General features: G+C 35.9%; 2 protein-coding genes across 3 annotated transcripts in view; one reads left to right on the forward strand and one right to left on the reverse strand.

Moving 5' to 3' along the window:
* LOC105200923 overlaps window positions 1-17,088 on the forward strand; it is a 203,611-nt gene that overhangs the window by 53,352 nt on the left and 133,171 nt on the right. The window lies entirely within an intron of this gene.
* LOC105200747 (chymotrypsin-2) lies at window positions 527-4,289 on the reverse strand. 2 transcript variants are annotated; one of them, XM_011168442.3, is made up of 8 exons: window positions 3,891-4,279; window positions 3,138-3,261; window positions 2,930-3,033; window positions 2,355-2,449; window positions 2,132-2,273; window positions 1,908-2,021; window positions 1,550-1,702; window positions 527-938 (listed from the first exon to the last, which is right to left on the reverse strand). In XM_011168442.3, the coding sequence occupies exons 2-8, from the start codon at window positions 3,184-3,186 to the stop codon at window positions 789-791; spliced, it is 807 nt and encodes a 268-aa protein (XP_011166744.1). In that variant the 5' UTR covers window positions 3,187-3,261; window positions 3,891-4,279; the 3' UTR covers window positions 527-788. The 2 variants fall into 2 exon arrangements, with proteins under 2 accessions (XP_011166744.1, XP_039301745.1); XM_039445811.1 differs by lacking the exon at window positions 1,550-1,702 and having other exon boundaries at window positions 3,891-4,289.

Here is a 17,088-nt window from a genome sequence, read left to right on the forward strand (position 1 = left end):
ATGGAATCGTAATTTATTTATGCAAATAACTAAGCGTTAAATATGATCGGAGTCTAAATGTTTGTTGCCTAATTTTATTTTATATGTAATTCGCAACTATTTTCAGTTTTATAAACTACGCGCCAAACATAATCAGACTCGACATGCAATTATAAACTGAAACTAAACATCATAGCACAAATTTGATAATAATGCTATTAGCAACTTAAAAAACTATAAATAATTTACGAGAAATGTAATTCCAAATTAAATTGTAAATTAATTTAACAATAATACTACTTCGAATTCTGGCAGGGATTATATTTCTCGTAATAAATTATTTACAGTATTTTAAACTGCTAGTAGCTTCATTTTTTTCTCTTTTGAAATACTGATACTATTGTCATTGGTAGGTATATCGACAGTAGAAATTCCAAAATGTATGTAATATTTGTGTATGCAATATTTGCTATTTATTAAAATATACATTTTTTTTAAGCGAATCTCGTTTGCTGTTGTTTGTTTACTAAATTGTAAGCTAAAAATGTCAGTTATTTTAAATTTTGATATTTATTGATGTTATAATACATATTTTGATAGTAATAATCTTCATAAAATTATAGTACTTTTTACTAATGCAAGGAAAGTGTTGAGTGCGCGTAATGAATTACATAATATAAAATACATTTAATGCGTATTTTCAAATTTATTACACCTATATTTGAACGTTTAATTAAACAGATCGATTCTTGATTTCACTGTGTATTAAGTATCAAGATTAATTTATTTACTTCGTTAATTACAATATTTCAAATTATTGAATGTTCATTGATCCAGTCGACGTATGACGGCACGTGTGTATATATTTGAGGATATTTTGGGTTACCGCAACCACGGTACAACCACGACACAATTCCTACAAGTTGTCCATTGACAACGAGAGGACCACCGGAATCGCCCTAAAAAATACAAATTCTCTAAAGCTAAAAATACATTTGGTTAGAAAAAATCAATTTCGCAAACAGTATTATTTTTTACAATTAAAAATTTATTTGTTAAAGTTTTGTTGCAAAGGTAACCTGTGTTATTTCCGCTTTGTTATTTTAATGAAATACATGGTTTATCATAACGGACTCCGGATTCCATACCGGATTAACCGTTGGCTGAGCAATCTTGCTGTTAATTAAATTAAATCGACAAAACGTAACAAAATACCGAATATGTTAATAAACAATAAAATCGTCAATCCAGTACGTAAACAATCAACGTAATAAGTGATACCATAAATTAAAATATTATAATTATCGAGCGCTTTATATTTATATACGCGTATAATACACATTGTTACTTATCGAGGATCTGAATCGCTTAAAGTGCTAACTTTATATTAAAACAATGTGACTAGAAGTCATTAGGAATAATATCAAATTAAAGCTTCGTGGCGAAAAAAATAATCCAAGCTCAGTTAATGACTATACTTGGGCAGACAGCGTAAAATTTGTATATGCGATTAATAACTATTAACAGTGATGTATCACGACGTTTTACGGAATGTTAATAGCTTACGTACGTGGCAAAATCCCTTTAATTTGGTTGGGTCATTTGCACAGATTTGTGTGCTGTAAATCTGTCTATTTGTCAGGTTGTATATTTCTTGGCAGGTAGTTTGCTTAGTTATTAAAATATCTGTGATGTATAAATTATTAGTTCTCTTTCCTCTAAACTGCAAGTATAAATATACATACACATGTAACTTACAAAAGTAATTTAAGATGCGATTCTCAAAAAGCGAGCATCCGAGAGTTCAAATAGTTAAATTCTCAGCAAATAATATAATTGCTATATAACATATACGTAAATATATACATATATTGTGTTACATCTATGTAAAGTGACAGATCGATATTCCAAATTGTTAGGAGACTTACCGATAGTCTGCCGAACCCTGAAACGACTGCATGTGATCCGGCACGAATAATTTGATTTTGTTTCGGTAACGTGACGGGACGCACCAAAAAAGAAAATACCAAAGGAGTTTTGAGCTGAAAACAATTTTCCCATATACTCTTTTTTAGAGTTTTAATTTTCAAATTGTTTATTTAAAGTAGTAAAACTATATGTGTTGATTGTTATCGTACAAATTCTACGTTACCTTAAGTAAAGCGATATCGTGGATCCATGAATTAGTGCGGTTGTATTTTTGATGTATGTAAGAGGATTTGATTAGATGCACCGCATGCGGTTTTCGTAGATCTATTAATCCCACATTGACTGAAATGTCCTTAATGTCTTTACTATAAAAAATATCATGTAGAACGTATTTTTGTATCTACAATATATTTTATACTACTGAAATAATTTCTTTAGATTCTCACGTTTTTATACAGTGAGCGGCGGTCAGTACGTATATCCGGTTAATTATAGATTCACCGCAGAAATGATGTTGTGTTTTAATTCTTTGAAGAGAAACCTGAAATCATATATTTTAATAACAATCTCATGTGCTCGTTATTTTTAAAGAATATAATGGTATAGAAAAATAGGTCACTAAACGAGCAATTAAAATGATATAACGATAATCATAATATTAGTGAAGTATTTTCTTTAATGATATCTTCTCATGTAATAATTTGATAATGTCGTAGTCCAAAAAGTAAGATCAAATCTTGTCATTTTTCATTTTGTGATGTAAAATATTGCGATTATATGCATATAAAAACACTGACGTTCAACAATCTCAATTCAATATTACTAAATTATCTTTCTATACCACTTTATAATATATTTTCGTACAACAGAGTATAAAATTTTTCACACGTTTATTTTTAAAATTGTCTGAGATTTAAAAGAAATTAAATTATGACGTAATCATATTAAAACTCAGATGCTACATACATTTTTAAGACAAAGTAAATAATGTAATAATATTGATAATAACTTAGCGACTTACCTGGTATGGGATCTCACCTAGCTTAGCTAACCTTCCTACTACAATTGCAATCATCGGTTCTAAATGTTGTAGTGTAGTGTTGTAATCTTGTAATGTTGATGTGCCTGCGTAATATTTGTTATTACATTTATAAATTTAGTCATAATAAAGTACACTATCATTAAGGCGATCAATTTAAATCGACCGAGCAATCTGTTAAATTACTCACCATGACCAATAACGGATAAAGAAACTAAGAGCAATAACTGTATTATCATGGTTAGTAATCTTGTGTGATGTTGTCAGTTAATTATTCTAAATCAGATGTAATGAGTATACACTCGAAGATATATCTATAAAATTGAATTTTAAATTACGTGAGATTAGATAAAATAGTTCAAGGTTTATTGATACTTAAAATAACTTCTAATCTGCTAGGATTATCTCATCAATTATCATAGTTTTCTATTATATATATACATTCTATAACAAATATATCAATGAAATTTAGAACTAGCTATTTTAATAATTAATAATGAGTAAAAAAAATGCTCTACAATTTCTTGTGTTACATATTTGTATTACATTTCATTTTATACTTTGTTCGCTTTTCGTTCCCCAAATCGCAATTTCGTAAATTTTAGATTTAAAAATTTAACACTTTTACACATATATCAAATAACTTTGCATCGCGGAATTACCGGTTGAACGTGACATGCAATACATCAAGTTGAATTTAATGCTAAACAAACTTGTGAAGTAGAGTAACATAAAAATACACCTTGTCGAAATTTACTGCGGCTATAAATTTGGATATTATGGTATAATTTATAATGAAGTATTTTAAAAAAACCAAAATCTTTAAAACTATCAAGTGACGTTCATTTACGTTGAATAGAGGAAGAAATATTTGAGATATTGATAATAATAGAGTAATAATAATAGATGCAATTCGCGAAAGATTATTCACTTCATTTCTTACCACTGAGAATTTCGATGATATTGTACAATTTATAGTAAAATCGGCTCTTTCAAAACCGATTACCACTTAATACTATTCTGCACAATTCTCACTTATATCTTATAACAAAGGAAGAGAAGAAATATTTGGGATGTCGTTGATACTAACAATCACGTTAGTTCACTCGAATAAACCGACTGGCATTATTTTCACCTGTTGTAGCATTCGATGCAGCAGAGGAAAGAGAGGCTCTGAGTTGTCAATCGAATCATATATCATTGCAGAGTCAGGCAAGCAAAATCCAAGCTTGTTCGAATTCTGCAGTGTAATACGTTTTTTACGACAACATTCGATTGTCATGCAACTATTATACATATATTTTTTTATTCTAACAATAAGTATACATGGAGTTTTCAGAAATAATCTCTAGAATCACATCGTTGTATGTACTTAAGTAGACCATACAACTTTTACCTAAAACATTTTTTTCAATTGCTTGTTTTCAAAATATTCTATTGTTTCGTAATAAAATTTATACTATTTTAAACATCAAGTATGTCTAACTTCATATTTATACAATTTCTTTTAATATTTGATTGATGGAATATACCCGTAAAATATTTGATACTTACAAATTTATACCCATTATATTTTTGGTTATTAGTACTTGCAATAGATAAAATAATGCAGATAAAATACTTTTAAAAATTATAAAAACTGAAAATATGTATACGATTTACGATTTACGATTATTTATATAAAAAAATATTAGGCAACAAAGATACAATTTCCAACTCTACTTGGCGTTTTCTTATATACTTGTTTTCTTATTTGCTTTCTAATTCTTGGTTATTTGTATAATTATAATTAAACGATCTAATTTGACTTATTATTGCTTAATTATATATTTATCAAAAGTGTAATTAAATTTAATTGAACACAGTTTCTTTCGGGACATAAACTGTTAAACGCTATAGATTGGAAAGTACTTAAGAAAAAATAATTTTATTTATTGCTTTGGAAAGCACCAAATCAAAATACTTTGATGTATCTACAATAAGTTTTATCAACTTTGAAGAGCTTTTGTAACTGGAAGGTTTTGTAACTTGTTCGAAGCGCGTTCTCTCGCTTCTACGGCTATTCATATTTTAAAAAATCGCTTTTGTGACTTATTCGTCTCGGTCTCTCCAGCTTGACGCAAGTGTGCGAAAGCTCTCCCTTGAGAATCTGCGGTATAATAACGTTGACACAGACGACGTGACGCACTAAATAGGCACCCGCCGCCCCCTCTTTTCATCCCCATTCTCATTCTCATATTTCGCGCCCGCGCTTTCGCTCACATTTCTCATCGCAGCCTCCTCAAGACGTCACGCCGTAAATCCATCTCCCACGCGCTGTATATTTCTTGCGGGTTACGTGCATTATTACGATTCCTACGCGCGCTACGTGGTTCCGTTTCCATATTAGTCGGTGCGCGATCGGCAAGATGAACGTTTCAGACGTTGCACGGCTTTCAAGAGTTATGAGCTGTCAGTCAAATTATTCAGTCAGACTGCACTTGAATTTCTTCCGGACGTTTGATGCCAACCTCGAGCTATTAAAAATGTTAACGTTCGTGTGTTTTATGTATTGACACCTGTATCGTGTTATACCAAATGAAATACAAGAACAAACCTTCGTCTTTTCCCGTCAGTCATTGTCTTTCAAATGAATAATTCCTGCTGTTCCTGTATACGTAGACGTAATATGTAGGTCTCTTGCGCTTCTCTCTCGCAAGATATTTCGGATTCATCTTCAATTACCCAGCATACGTTATAATCGTACTTCCATAAACCTCCTCAATTGCTACATTTGGGGTGCTTCTCTGTACAGCAAACAAGTCACAGCTAACGACAGTGCCAATGATAAAACGTTCATGTAACGGAGTAAAACGGATACTAAATTACAACAGTTCGATTTAAATGAGAAAAGATGCTTCTCCGCAAGAGAAATTTAATATCCTTCGACACGGTGTTTCTATTATCGCTCTTTCCGGTTTACCCCTCGACTTTCAGAGGGTGCTGTATCATTTTACGTCGTTCTTCAGCTGGTGATTCCACGGGGTGAACGCGAGGGTGTCGCGCAGGCTCAATCTTACAGCGAGAACAATGGAGGCGTCGTATGCATTGACGAAAGTCTTCTGTCAACCCTTTGTAGATCCAATGTGATTCCTGTTACATCGGCGACGACAACGGCGCGATGAAGCGAGGGCTGAGAGTGGCTCCCAATGTCATTCTACCAAACGGCGGGGGTGGATGGTGCTGTAATTCTTAATGGACGCGCTTTCGTTCGCGGTATTGCGCCGCCGTCCTCGCCACCGAGGCTATTTACGACCATTTATTTAATTGATTCGTCAAAGTCTACGCGATTAATGCGTCGCAATGAAAAGGCGTCGGTTTTTCACTTCTTGCCCAGGACTCTGTAAAGCGTGGCGTTAGAAATTATCGGATAGTATGCAAAAAAATTGAGTATTTTTTTTAAGATACACGTAGAAAAAAATTGGTATTAAATCAACAATTCTTTTTTTTTTTGTACAGAAGCAAGAATATTAAATTTTCTTGAAAGAATTTATAATTTTAAACTTAAAGAAATTTAAGAAGATTTTATATTCTTGTTATTCTTGTTTATATATGAAACAATCAATTGTTAATTTGATATTTTTAAATTTTCTATGAACTAAAAAAGAAATTTGGTAATAATAATTAAGCCTAATTCCTAAGTTTTGATGAAATAATTTTTATTAAATATCCCATTAATATAACCAGATATTTAATAATATCTAATTGTTTGATGATTGTTTTTAGTAATCGATTGGTTAATGTTACATTTTTGGTTATTTTTAATATAATTATTGAGTATTACTAAATATTTAAATATAGTAATCAAACATTTAATTGAAATTATTTTACCAAAGCTTAATTATTATTAGCAAACTCTTGTTCTCAGAGTATAAAAAACTTTTAGAAAATTAGAATTGCGCTTTGTTCATGGTTTTCGTTTAAATAAAGTAACAATTTATAATTATTAATGAAATTAAATTAAAATGAATATTTTATATGGTTTAAATCGTAGCTAAAAGCGCTCGTGAAGTAGCAGATTGGTTTCTACGCGAGGGCTACTGTGGACACAGGTGTGCCCGGTTCGTGTCGTTTTCACGGCGAATTTAAAGCTACCCGTATCAATCCGTGGAAAACCAGTTTAGGAGCCCGTTCATTTCTGTCCCACTCTAACGCGATCGCGTTAAAACTCAATAAAACGCTCTGCGAATTCAATGAAGAAGGATTCGCGTTGACGATAGGTTCTTTCTTTCGTCTCGTCGTCGTGATGTCGGGACGATCCGTAGACGACTATACGATAAAGAATTCTCCCAAAAGATTCCGATTCGACGAAATCGTGGGACCCGTGTACGCGGTCCCTCTCCCCATACATATGTATGACCGATACATATGTACGTCGCCATTGCCAAACTTCTCGGGGGAAAGTTTCGGAGTCTCGACGCGACGAGCCGACGGATACCGACGGTGAATTACCAACGTAGATAGACTCCCCGGCCATCGTCCGAACGCGCGTGTACTTCAACTCGCCACCAACTTGCGGCCGGACAGAGCGGATCTCCCGTCGTGACGGACGATGCTGTCGCGTCTTGAAATTCAAAGCGTTTTATCTGCAACGCTCTCGACAGGCAGAGGGATGCAAGGGTAAAACCGCAGACCGAAATATGACCTGTCCTTGCGCCTCCTTGCGCAAGAATAACGTCACAATTTCAGCGCGAATCTAGCAGGAAACAACGTTATTATATTACATTAAGTGATTTTTTGGTGATTGCTAGAGATACGTATACCAAGATTGTGTTGTGGGTAAGAGTGGAGCTTATTTCTGTATCTTCTTCTCTTTCTTCTATTCCATTCTATACCATTTCTCTTTGTTAAACAGCTAGTCATACCTTTACTACTCAAACCAAACATGCAAAAACATACTGTTAACGATGTCATAAAATTTAATGTAATTTTAAGTTACACATTAAATTCAATGTATCTACAACTGAAAAGTCTGCGCATGAAATTTAGTGCAATATTAAATTTACATTAAATGTTTTTAAAGCGGAAGTGTCATAGAAAATGGCTTAAACCGGAAGTGCCACGGGAAGTGGCTTAAACCAGAAGTACCACAGGAAATCACTTAATGTACCTGTTTAAAATTTGTTTCCGTTACAATACATTAAATTAAATTCTGCTGCTAATTTTTAATATTATGGTATTTTAGTTACTATACTTAATTCACGCAAAAAATTGCCTGTTGTGCGACACAGATTTATCACGATTATTGTAAAGAAATAATCAGTGTCAATTTTGTCGACTATGTTAAATATGTAATAGCACTTTTCTAAAATTTACCCAGCAGCATTGATGTTTTTTATGTCAATTATTTCTATTATTTTTAATACAAACATATTTATTAAAAAATAAAATTTAATCATAGATTTTGTCTTGCCTTTCGTACAGTCTAATGGCATGTACCTTTCGCGTAAAGTAGAAATGAGTTCGAGGATGGCCGATGCTCGCCGCGCCCAACGTTTCCCTTTTCTACTGCACGCGGTAGGTAATCCTCGAGTCAGACTAAGCACCGCCGCTCCGCCCGACGGTCGCGCTCACCTGTAAATCATGGCAGAAACTGCCGGTGGTACCAACAAGGACAGCCTCTTTTCAAGAGAGGTCTCTACATCAGGTTCGCTCGCACAGAATCGCGCCGGGCTCGTATATTACCTCCCAATGTTGCACGGCCACGCACCTCTCACGCTTCCCATTTTTCCCGCAGTCCAGAAGTGGATATCGAGACGCTGGAGTTTACCACCGGCGGGAGTAGCTCCCGGGGATTTCGGGGGCAATAAAGATCTCAAAAAGATCGGCCTTGGATGAAATGACTCGTTCGATTGACAGGCGATAAAGGTAGAGATAGGGATCGTTTTGCGGCGATTACTCTCGAAAGTAGAAAGTTCATCGGACGTTAGAACAATATTTGAATTTTTTATATCAGAAAACTTTAATTTGCTAGCGTGCTCGTACTTGTATATTTAATATTATTTCTTAAAATATTTTTTAAATATATAATATAAAATGTTTTTAAGTGCTTTCACATCGATAGTTTTGTTCGCGTTGTTTGCTTTAGAATAATAAGTTGCTACTTAAAAAAAAATATGCAGCAAAATATAATGAAAACGTTGAGAAATAATTATTTTAACATTAACTAATTAAAAAAAGAAATAATAAAAACATTACAGTATTTAATTTTAAACTATCGCAAATATTAGATAATACAGGTAAGTAATTTTATATATCATAAAAGTAAAAAGCGCCTCGTTTAAGATAAGTTTTTACTTTATGCTCTCTTTATTGCAATCAAGGAAAGGAGATTGCAGCCAAGAGGACGAGCACTTACCGGAGAAATAAAGAAGGTTGTTTAGTCCATAAAGGAGGGTGCCACGCGGGAGAACCAAGCATTAGGTGCAGCTTAGGGATCTACGACGATAGCGATTCTAACACCTGGGTGTGCCATTAAAAAGTCCCCCTTTTCCACATCATCGTAACCATATATAACTTCTTCCGATACTTTCGCGAACTCGAGAGAACTCGTCGCGAAGGGTTCTCGCACGTGCTTGTCCATCGACGAGATAGATTCCGAATGTTCTTATACATGTGTGAGCGCTACCGCGGTGAAGCTTAAGCGGAAAAACAAGAGAGCTTCCATTTCCGCAATTCTTCCATGGGAATCGACGAATGCGAAACATCAAAACCTGCGGGCGGCGACGCTGGCACGTTGTGACGGAAGGGAAAAGACAATAAAAATTGCTAAAAGCCGTAGTGTTCTTTCAAGCAGACTGGCTCCTCGCGCTTGACGATTGATTTGCGTGGCACTGTCGATAAAACTTCGAAGTGTTTGTTCGATGGATTTTTTGGGATCAGAATTGATGGGTGGCGTTTGCCGTTGATATTAAAACACCCTATTAATACGAGCCTCACGCAGCGGCCGTTGGTCATCGACACGCAGCCGGCAGTGACGTTCGGCCCTTTAATTATCACCGATAAATCATCACGCCATATCGCCCTTTCCGTTTGGTTAGCCTTATTTTTTTGCTTTTGTAAACAAATAGCCTAATTGAGGAAGTTCTCTACGTTCCGCTCCTCGGTCAGTCTTTCTCGGCGTATATTTCCTAGAATTACTTTCGACGTGATAAAAGCGCTGAAATATCAGTAATAATATTGAAACGTGATTTTTTTGATACACACGATTTTTGCCATTTCTTTATAACGTTTTCGTATATTTGCGGCGCCAAACAAGCTTCCATTAAAGGATCTCTTTCGAGGAGCCTCGGAGAAAAAAGTACGCTGATGGTCAGCGAGAAGAGCATTTCAGCACGTATATCTCACACTGATTCACCCTGACGTTCAACCGTTACGCTGTTTGGAAAAGAAACGCGACGGACGTTCGGCCCTACCGTCCGCATTTCCTGCGAATGCGTATTTATTCGTGCGTGCGCCTGACGCCGGCGGGCGGGTGCGTATTGTTGCGAAATTATCGGCATTGTCATGCGCGACTCGATTTATTTTGTCTATTCGGCGGAAAAGTGCTTTCATTTCGCGCGACCGGCGCGGCGGGAAGGGAGGAAACCGTCAAAACCGTAGAAAAGGAGAGACGGACGGATCGTGTCATGGAACGAACGGAGAACGGGCGTGCGTTGCTCTCGCCCCAGGCGTTCTCCGATGACAAAAGCTCTTAATTCGACAATGCGTCGAAAGGGGACAATGGTCGACTTTCGGTAAATAATGACTCCTTCGATCCTCTCCATACTAAAATTCTTCCAGTCCTCCGCCTTCGCAAATACCATTCTACGTTGAAACACCGAGCGGTGATTTTAACATCGCGTAAAAATGACACGAATACACGCGCGTGTAACGAGCGAGAGATGGGAACGCAGCAACAGAAATCAGCAACGTTAGACCGAACTGCGACTTTTAGATAATAAGCATTCGGTTTGCGATTCCTGTATTCTGCGGTTTCCGAGATTTTGCCGAATCCCTGAAGTAATTAAGGAAGGGAAAATTAGGATTTTCTTTTTTTGCTAAGATTACACCGCGTCGGGAACGTGATTCGACCGAGCGAGTGAGCGAGCGAGCGAGCGAGCGAGCGGGTGGGCGAACGACGAAGAATTCGAAATCGGATTAGCGAGAGCGATGGGACGCTCGATTTCGTTCCCGCCTGTTTCGACGCTTTCATTTTTCCGTCCCTCGAGCGTCGGCCAGATATTTGCATTACAAATACACCTTCACCGGGGTTTGTCTCGTTTCATTAAATTCGCTTTTTCTTCGAGACGCACCTCTTCCGCGCTCCCGGTCTGTCTTTCCGCCGTCATGAATGTACTCCCGCATTCATCCCCAGCCTAGCGCGAAAGGGTTTGTATTAAGAATTTTAATATATACCGCGGGAAAAAGTTTGTCACCAGTTTCTTCGTCGAACAGAGACACCGTTTGTTCCGCGGACGTGAGCCGAAATAAGATATCACAACGTTAATTATTAGTCGACAAGTGCCGCGGAAGGTTCCTCTTGCGATCGCTTCTGCTTGTTAATGATCGCCTCGCTGAGAAGCTGTCGGCTACACGACGATAATAAATTTTAATTTTTGCAGGAACACATAGATTGCCTGGTAAATTATGAAATAGATATTAATATTAATTTTTAATAAAGGAAAGTCCGACACAGGTCTTCTAAAACAACCTCTTGCTTCTTGAAAACTAAACATTGCATTTTATTAATACTGGTGAAAACATGATTTGCTTAAATAATTAAGGAAGTACCCGGATTCATATTTCTGTAGCTTTTTCATATGAATTTTGCTACAAACGAATTTAGAAGTGAGAATAAAATTTTCACGACTTTTATGTACATTAACTTTATATTTTGTACAGACAACTTATGTTAAAGGAAAAGAAAAATCATGATTTTGGGGCTCTTTTTGTCAGGGGCTCATTTTTGCTTATTTTACACTCAATTTTATAATTATAAAATTCGAAATAATATAAAAATTACTATTTTATCTGATAAACACTTTCTTGTTTGCATTTATGTATCCAAAGTTTTATTTTTAATTTTTGTTTAAGAAATACAAATTCCAACAATAAAGTGTTAGTATTTATGGTGACCTGCCTTATATTAATTTTTGTATATTATTCTATTAACAAAGACATTTCAAATAACAAACCTTCCGCTTGTGTTTCACGATAAGCTGCGATTCCCATGCCGGATTTGCTCAATCGCGGATATTTACTCGCCGCAAATCTTTATTTCTCGAGTTCGCCCCGATGGTAATCGCGTACGTGCCGCGCGATCAGATGCTCCGATCAGAAACGGTTACGCGGATTTGTTCGTTATATCGACGTCCCGGTAGTTATATCCTGACGAAATTGAGATACGATCGGTCGGTTCTCCCCCGCGGCCGGCCCGGCGAGCGATGGCACGGCGTGCAACGCTAACGTGAATTATGGAGCTCGCGTGCCGCGCGATACGCAGGTGGCAGTCGAAAGATACGAAACGCCATCATTTTTGGCGCGATGTATTTACGTGGGAACACGATCTTCCTGAACCCTCCGCGACGATCTTCCTGAACCCTCCGCGCAATCGGATCGGTATGCTCTACGAGCGTACACGCAGGACGACGATGATCTACGGCCGTGCCAGATCGAGACGCCTCTCGAGAGAGGTCACGAGTTCACTAGATCAATACCGTTGTAATGCCGCGATATTGTTGTAACGCAAAAAAAAATTTTTTTTCCAATCAAGTTAAAGTCTATCCTTTTTCAACAAAAACATTGAGGAACTATCAGCTTTTGAATTGTGCAAAAAGGTTTGTCGAGGACTGAGCTAAAAGAGTGACAAATATAGTAATAAAATTTTATTCTTGTTTAAATCAATTTTATTCTCTCGTTCCCTCTTTTTCTTGAAGACGGGTTTGTAATATCTGAGAATTGGTCATAAAGGTGTTCAAATGTTAAAAATTGAAAGTTAGCAAATGATGAATTTCTTTTGAGTCTCTTCAAAGCAAGCTCGATTACAAATTGCACAATAAAATCGTAAAACTATGAATGACACAAAATAAGCGTGAGATAAATTGTTGAGTTTTTAAGATTTCCCGTACATGGTACAAAATGCGTTATATCTCCCTCGTTTTGTTCGTATAACGTGCTTTATAAATTCACAGTTGACAAAAGAAATGTTACGAAAACTCAAGTTTTTATATAAGGTCCCGTGTCTACATCTAGTCTGCGACGTTGTCTTAATTAAAGTTGGCTGACTTCTGGCTTGTTGCGTCTTTCGCGCCACTCGTCAGGCTCGTCCCCAGGGGTGCAATTTACTCGCATCTCCTCCTTTCATCCCTTCACTCAATCCCGCGAAGCAGCTGGTTTTAGCTCGTCGTGTCTGCATCCCGTTCCGCCTACGAGCTTCTTAAATACTCGGCGACGAGCCGCTGTCTTATTTTACATCATCTAACGCTGATCGGCTTATTAATTTATACGAGAGAGGTTTTAATGAGGAAAAAAAGCCATTAACTTTCGTCTGATAATCGTCCCCTATCCATCATCAACTTTTCCCTTCGCGCCGCTGTTTTACATAGAAATAACAAATATGTATATTAATGCGGTGTCACGTTTTTCTGATTTATTAAAGTAGGCGGCAGACACGTTTTATTTTCACAACGACTTTAATACGTTTCTCTGATTCTATCGTGCCGTTATCTGTTATGAAAAAAATATGAGACGGTGCACGAAGGTATTATTTTACATACTAGCGAATAGCAAAGCATAAGCAAACACGCGTGCAACAAATTTAAATTTTTTATAACGTACAATCGCGCGATATAAATTTATGCGCATGAATCAGACAGGAGCAGATGTTCCAGGACGAAACAAGTTCAGTCAGAACAAAGTATCTTCTTCAAGGCGCGCAATCTCTTTGTAAATCGGTTAATTAAAAATCAGCGAATAATCCGAAATGCAATCAGGGAGGGTAAAGGGTAGCGATTGTGGGGTAGGCATCGCCTTGAACGAGAGTCACCCCGATTGTTCCCAGAATAATTCTGAGGCTGGATACTCTCTTTTTGTAAGATTACGAACCTGGGTATGGCGCAATATCCTCTTTAAGGCATCCGCTGGTCAGAGGTGGTCCTTCTTGGTCTTTACCATGTAAAACAGTCCCTGCATCCCTTTGTCCGTCGGGCGAACGTCGAACGTTAAAGTTCTGACCAAACGAAGTGATGGACCGCCCACGTTGTGTATGGACAAGAGTTTTCTCATGACATGATCCGTTCGATATTTATTTAGTAGGAACGAAGGCGTACTTTACCCATGGGACCGTCTCAGATTTTCATGGCGCAAGAAATAGATTTCAACCTTCGTTTGCGTCTCTGCAAAGCTTCACTGATTTTTTTATATTTCTGTAAGTGCATTATGCAGTAATTCAATGTAATTGCTTTTCTTCAAGCTCGACAATAATTTACCACAAATGTTTGTTCTTCAAAACTGTTCAAACGTTACAAATCATCAATAAAAAATTATATAATTCTTTTTTTTAGCGATTAAATATAACTGAAAATAAAATAGGTAAAATTGCGCAACTTGTTATTAATATTGAGGTATTTTATTGACTTTGAGCCTAATACTTCGACACGACGGGATACTATCCGTAATCGCGCATCTCCAAACTGAATTACGCGTTCATCTTTTGCCCGCCGACGTTATAAATGGGATGTTATAAGCGTGTAGGTGTCGTTTCGTTGAACGACGATGGTGTGGTCGTGGGCGCATAGGGAGGTCCACCATTAGCCTGCAGGTGTTGGATATCCCAGCCACGCCATCACTCCCTCATTCCGAGCGATCATGCTCAAGATGATCCTCGGAACGACAGGCGGAAGTCTCGCTATCTCGCGCGAGAACGAAACGGAAAGTGGCGCAAAGAAAGTAAATAATCCTCTTCTGTATTATCCATATGGGTTCTTGAAAATCGTCTTCAATGCGTTCCGCAAAATTGCCCCATGTCTTGGCACCACCGACGATCAAGTTTAATTTGCTGCTTGCTAATTGTTGTTATCTTGACGAGTTTGGCTCGCAATTTGTTGTCGATTAATAGAATTGTCGGATCTGTTTGATGTATTGGAATCGACGCTTCAATGACTCGTTTGCTACTAGAAAGAAGGAATTTACATTTCTTGCGTACACGCTATCTTCGTTTTGTTAATTTTGTGGTATATAATGAATGATACTTAGCGCACAATAATTTCTAGCATCAGCTTTGTCGAGCAAGTTAAATTCATCAGTGATTTTCTTTGAATGAATCAATAATATTTATTTTATTGAAAACGTTTACAAATTTTGAGGATTTACTGTGTATAACACTATGTGCATCCCATCGTTACCATATATCGAAAAAAATATTTTTCTTTTCTAACTTTAAGAACCAATAATTTAAAAAATTATACAAAACAAAGGGCAGTGTACTAATTATAATTAAATGGTAGAAGAATTGGATTGAATCTTCGATCATTTAAAAATGTACTTATGTAACAAGGCGAATATGAGGAATTTTTTATTAAATTGTGTCTAAAATTGAAAATTGATGTGTTTTATGATATATTTCGGAAAAACTCTTTTTTCTACAACATTTTATAGTATTCCAACTTTAAACAGTATATGCGAGTAACATCTGCAAATCGACCTGTTCGAACGTATTTTGTCCAGTTTTTTTATGTAAAATACTCACAAAAAAAGTTTCACTTACACACTATATGGGTTGCATTGACCCTAACAAAACTTTGCTGCCGTGCCGTTCGAATTCTAGTTGACCAAAAAAGTTGATCAACTATATCAATTGAAAGAGGAGATTTCAAACTTTTTTTACCTCTTGGTCCGAACCTCCTATCTCATTCCGTTTTCACATAGCAAGCGTTTAAAACTTCATATCGGGTCTTCCAGACCCACTTACATGTTTAAGGGTTAAATAAATGGATTGATACAATGAAAGCTGAAATCTTATAAGAAAAATCTATCTGGAAATACATTTTCGAGGCTTGGTATGTCCATTCGTGTGCATCTGCACAAACTTGCTTATTTCGATGCACCGAAAATCCAAAACGTTTCTGGTACTGATGCTCGCAAAGAGTCTGATCAAAGATGTAGACTAGACGTTGTTGTAGTATATCGTTGTAGTACATAAAGTTCGATTTTTCTTGCTGCAATTTCGTAATAAGATTTTGCTATTTTCGAAGTTAATATTTTATTTTTTTTATGTAAATACTGTAAATAATAAATACAACTTTAAATAATAGAAAATTTATGTCTTCCCGAGAATTACATATTCTAATTAATATATTTAAAACAGCGATAGACTCACCCAAGATTTTCCCCATTCTGACACAACATAAGAACCATATTCTCGAACCTCTGTAAATGGCAGAGTAATGGGTTTGATAGTTGTAAAGTTTTCGAAGGGAGGTGTTACCTAAAAGTTTTTACTTGAGATTTAAGATTGCTGATTCGAAAAGACACCGATAAAGATTTTAATTTCATCGGTGAATCGAAAAATACCGTGCATACCTTTAATAAAGCTATATCGTTAATCCAGAAATCTATTATATTGTAATCCTCATGCATAATTATTTCTTTGACTTTATGTAACGATTTCGGTTCACTCAGCTTGATGGTATCAGCAACGACTGTTATATCTAAGGCGGACATTCTATAAAATAAAATAAAATTAGTTAAGATTTAATCTAGATATACAGTGAGCGTGTCATATTTCTTACATCAGCAAAAATAATATTTACACGAATAGATATAAAAAGTTGAACAAAATATATATTAGCGTAATATATGAAAAATTGATTTATTGAAAATAATCGCATTACGTTTTGACGCAGTGAGCTGTCGTGATGACATAGTTTTCATTCAGAATTACTCCACTACAGAAGTGACCGAAGTTACTATTGTCTCGAAGAGAAACCTATAAAAATTATATATAGAATTCTTGAAATTTGCATATTTGTTATAAAATTATGTGCACATTTTTAATAAAAATATATGTATATTATATATTTAAAATATTTATATATATGTAAACACTGTACTAGTATCTATTA

The sequence above is a fragment of the Solenopsis invicta genome, chromosome 2 (assembly GCF_016802725.1).
Source record: "Solenopsis invicta isolate M01_SB chromosome 2, UNIL_Sinv_3.0, whole genome shotgun sequence".
Taxonomy (NCBI): domain Eukaryota; kingdom Metazoa; phylum Arthropoda; class Insecta; order Hymenoptera; family Formicidae; genus Solenopsis; species Solenopsis invicta.